Below are 5,196 nucleotides of genomic sequence, written 5' to 3' on the forward strand. Positions count from 1 at the left end.
TGTCGCGTGTCTGGAAAAACAACCCGTCGAACGGGGCATGCCGATGTCACACGGTCTGTCGTGCTGTGACACTTTCTGACAGACCGTACCCCGTGTGACGGTCAGCCAGTAGATACACGTGCTGAGGGAACTGGACAGACTGGTGGGCAGCTAGACGTTGTCCCGATGTGGGCCTGACGATGAACGAGCTCACATGACTGATGTGGTCTCACAAGATGTAGTAGCGAGGCGAAGTTAATATACACAACACAGTATACATCGTACAGTGATCTCAGATGGTTGTTCACAATGTGTGTGTGTACGCGCGTTCACTGACTGAAATACACAAACCCTGTACTGTATATGGTGTACTTTACATGGTAACAACAAGCAGGTTAACTATATACACGGATGTCATCGTGTAGGTGCACCACAAATAAGCAAGTTACGAAGTCATCTAAAATCACAAGTCTAAATCAATATTCTGTCAATCAGAGGGAGTTTAATTAGGCATATCGTTGTACAGTTGATCTGTCCTTATCCGTGTCTGGTTGTTTCTTAAGAGGTAGCTTTGCTTAGCTGAGACTGTGTGCCCTGTCTACAAGCGTTTGGTTTAACGCTTTTAGAGTACCATCAGAATACGCCGTAGGTCCCCAGTCTAGTGATACTTTCGTTAAAAGTAAAAGTGTAGTAAGATTCTAAACATCTTTTTAAAACGTAGGAAAAATGGCCACTACACATCTTGTATGAAAGCATCACAGAGGGAACATTTTCCAAGAGATTTTTGCGTATGCTAACTGGCCACACTACAGTTTTAAAAGAGAGAAAAGTTTTATAATAAGAAGATATTTTGCGAAACGGATATGTAACCAAAGAAGAGCCTATTTGTTTTTTTGCCGGATTTGCCATTTGCCCTTACTTAAAATGAATCATGTTGAGCAAGCTTAACAATAGCTTTTAAGAGCTAGAATTCCCATGAGTTAAGTGTAAGGTGGTAGCAACCATCATAAAATTTTTTACTACCGGCCACAGGCGAGAAGCTTGTATTTGAACAAAGTAGTAATTAATAGAACGTTCTTGCACATATCAATCTGGCTAGATTAAATAGTAATGTAAAGACAAATTGATATTTACAATTAATAAGGGCATCATATTTGCAGTGTTTCCTCCCCGTGTTTTAATGTCAAGGGGAGAGAGACAGAGAGTTGAGATTGATAATAAACTAAATATATGTATCACAATTACACTAGCATTTGTATACATTTTTATATGCTGTTTATCAAGTGATACTAAAAGTAGTAAATAAAATTGTTGACGGAAAAAAATAAAGAATATGTTGAAAAGTAAATATTAATCAAAATGCTCTAAACCAGGGATGCCCAACCTACAACCCGCGGGGCATATCATTTACGTCGGCAATAAAAAAAGCTGGTAAGTACCTGACTAAGTGAACAAGTTCAAGATTCTAATCGTGTTTCACACTGGAATCAAACCGTCCTCTTGTACTTCTTTTGTCTTATGTACATAGTCATTGTAGTGTCATTTATTGTCTTTTGTACCTAGGTTGCTGCGGTCCGCGAGACAACAGTGAGTGTGCCATGCACATGTCCTGCCACGTGTGAGTGTCAGAACCCTGGGTCACGCGCAGGCCGTGTGGTGGACAGGAGAGTGCTATACTGTTCTCGCGCAGTAATCACACTCTTCCGGAGCAAAGTTCACTGCTAGCAAACACGGCCTCTCCCACACGTTCTTTCACCTGTGGACCGCCCGGTAGAGAGGTTAAAACTGTGGTGCGATGCTGATGGCCATACAGTGCTGCGGTGTGGTCACACGTCTACGTTTGTCAGTACGTGGGATGGAGTCGTGCAGCGAGCATCATGTGTATCACCTGTTGCTGCAGACTAGTAAAGCAAGCAACTTCGTCACCAGAGGTATTCGCCAGTCAGCTTCACCTTCTGCATGTTGAGCTTTATCGCGACAGAAACGTGGAGAAGGCCGTCAACGACTTGTCCACAAGCGCAAGTGGAGGACTGTTGTATGTCGTCATTGACGAAATGGGGAGCACGACGACATCTCTGACAATGTTAGGCCTTTTCCTAAAATGTAAGATTAAAACATTTTAAAATAACTGAAATACAGGTTTGATGTTTGTACAGTATGACGTCTGTCAGACAACATATCAATTCCTGTTCTAATGATTGTCCAACCCTTTACTTCTGCTGTTAGCACGAGCAGGTGCAGCAGCATCGAAAATGAGTATAAATAGCGGGAAATAATTAATTTTGGACACCCAGCTACCACAAGGTTACTTGGCCCACCCTCTTCCCTGCCCCCTATGCAGACCCTAATCACCAGAGATAAGTGCTGTAACTATAGAGGGAGTAAAAAAGCTCGGGGTGCCTCAATATTCCTGCCCAGGCCTCTCCATAAAGTAAGGTGCCGGGTCCTGCTTGCAGAGGGTCATCCTCCCCTCAAACAATTGATTGTCGCAGTGTCATCCCGTATTCCCGACTGTTATCATAAGAAGTGATCGCGAAAAAGATTTGTTTACAAGGTATGGTTAGATGATACAATGATGTGTAAGTGGCGGATGTCAGTGGCAATGGAGCTTCAATGTTTTGCACTTAACCTCACAGACCAATGACCAGACATCATTACTGTGGTTACTGTGGTGACATGAATCATAATATAAGCTGATAAGACGAAGAGCAAACATTATGAAAGGGATGTAGAGGAAGAAACGCTTAGAGAACTACTGAAGGCAAGTGCATGAAAGAAATAAAAGTGAGGAGCAGACAACTGACAGTGAATGCAGACGTGAGCAGACAACTCTTGCAGAAGACAAAGGAAGGGAGTGTCAGGGTCTTTTATTGTTTTGTCTAAACACGAGACATGAAGCAGCTTTGTACCTTTTAAGCTTCGTGTAGAAAGTTTGAATGGAATCCCGAGAGCAACAACTTACAGTAATTAAGCCTTGATATAAATAACACACAGAAGTGGCAAGACTTTGGAAGTAAATCAGTATACATGTGTAAATATTGTAATTAAGTCTATTTTATACATCCGTACCTGGCAACTTCCGTCCTTATTAACTGATTCTATTGATACAAAAATTGTAAAATAGTTTTAAAAGTTTCATAACGTTCACAGATAATTCCTTTTGCAATTTAAAACTTAATAAGTGATCTTGTTTATATTTCATTTTATGAACTTTGTTTCACTCTTAGGAAAATTTCTGTTTCCTGGCCTTGTATGCAGCATGATTGATGACATAGTGACACTAACATACAAACAATACACCTCAACTACATAAACAGTGTAACACGTGTATCTCCATCCTCTGTAACACTCATGTCTGTGACAGGAAACACATCCAGACCTTCTGTGAAAAGTTTGCTGGGCACTGAGGTTCCTCGTCTCCATCTGTGGGCGGCAAGTTGTTACACTAACAACTGTCCCCCCGGCTGGCAAGTGGAATATTTAACCAGACCTCTCCGCTCTCCACCCGCTATTGTCAGGGAAATCAAGAAAGATACGGTTATCACTAAAGGTCTTAGTATCAAGAAATACAGTGAGCGAGGTGTGCCCGACCACACAGACGGCCCGCCAGTCACACGAGTGCGTCACGGTGAGGGTCACTCAGGTGACTTGCCAGGTAACTGTGTGACGTGCGGTCGTGAGGTGGCCAGCTTCCTACACAGTCTCCGTGTTGGTGTTACAGGTATGTAAGGCTAGAATGTAGTTTAGTTATTGTTGACAAGAGATACAAGACATAACACGTAAGAGAATCTCTGTGATAATTTACAAACAGTCAAGTATGGGAGACTGTTGGGAACACATTATAATAATTCAATATGTTTGTTTATACTGCGTCACGGGTGGCTTGTCATTCTTTGTCAGTTTGTGTATGTGGGTTTGTGTGCTTGTGCCTTTGACGTATGTGTGTATGTGCATGCGTGTGTGTTGTAACTTATACAAGACAACAAATGAATATACTTTGTATGTTGACAGAGAATAATGAGTCGACAACAGTAAACACCGTCACTTCAACAACTGGCGGCACAACACCCTGTCTACAGTGGAGAGACGTGCTGGTGTTGAACTGGGATTACTTTAGTGACAGCCCAGGTATTGTCACAGGACTACAACAAGCGGGTATCCCAGTGCGGGTGATGAATGATGATGACATCGAGGACTTGGCCACGGCCCGCAGTGACGTGGTGTGGGTGGCGGGTGGAGAGTGTGTTCGTGGTCTGGAGAGAAAAGTTGTCGTGTGTGTTCAGTACGATATTCGGTCCCTGTTTGGTGACGTCACAAGATCTCTGTCTTCAAGACTTAACGCTCGTTCTAGATCTGCCAGTTTCCACGCCATATCCCGGTGTACATCACAACTCGTGATTGTGTGGTAGCCACTCGCAACCTGAACATGCTTCACACTCCCTTACCTGTCACCTGTTGCAGTCTGATTTCTGTCTCCATTACATCAAAAACATCTATAACCACTTGTAACATTGCGACATTTCGTTGCAGTCTGCAATGCCAACGTATTTTTTTAATATACAGTGATACCTCGGTTCTCGAACGCCTTGGTTTTCGACCAAATCGGTATTCGACCAGGAAATTCGAGAAAATTTGTCTTGGAATCCGAAACAAATATTTGGAACTCGAACATCGAACGTCCGAGATGAGCCGAGTTGAGCCGAATGGCGTTCATTTCAGCCAGAGACTGTAGGGACCTACAGATCTCTGATTCAGCCAGCGCGCCTTGCTTGCGTCATCAGTGTGAGTGCAGAGAGAGAGAGAGTGACGGTTTTTGTGGAGAGAGTCATGAAAGTGTGCAAATTGGGGCAGAAATCGCAAATTTTTGTTGAACAACATCACCCTGATAAAGTGGTAGCAAATAGAGCAGTTAACATTTTAATGACAATGTTATGTCCACTTCCGCAAAATTTTGCAAAGGAAGAAAAAAACAGCAAACAATTGACAATTCTTCGTAAAGAAATCAGACAAGCAACTGCAGAGCAAGATTCTGATTCTCCTCAGCAAAGATACAGAGAACAGAAACACCCGAAGAGCAGTTACCCTCTGTTTTTTATTGAAGAGGACTCCCTTCAATACATAACCATCCCCTTCCCTCCTCCTCCACATTCATGTCCTCCTGCCATAAAGTTTGGTAGAGGTACAGTAAATGAAACACAATTTACTGTACTGTACAGT

At 42.7% G+C, this 5,196-nt stretch overlaps 1 protein-coding gene across 1 annotated transcript; it reads left to right on the top strand.

Annotated features, from left to right (window-relative positions):
• The first annotated feature begins 3,330 nt into the window (after positions 1–3,330).
• Positions 3,331–4,615, top strand: LOC112574706. Its single transcript, XM_025255935.1, has 2 exons — positions 3,331–3,700; positions 3,991–4,615. The coding sequence occupies exons 1-2, from the start codon at positions 3,331–3,333 to the stop codon at positions 4,386–4,388; spliced, it is 768 nt and encodes a 255-aa protein (XP_025111720.1). The 3' UTR covers positions 4,389–4,615.
• Positions 4,616–5,196: the final 581 nt, after the last annotated feature.

Source organism: Pomacea canaliculata, linkage group LG11 (assembly GCF_003073045.1).
Source record: "Pomacea canaliculata isolate SZHN2017 linkage group LG11, ASM307304v1, whole genome shotgun sequence".
In the NCBI taxonomy this organism is placed as follows: Eukaryota; Metazoa; Mollusca; class Gastropoda; order Architaenioglossa; family Ampullariidae; genus Pomacea; species Pomacea canaliculata.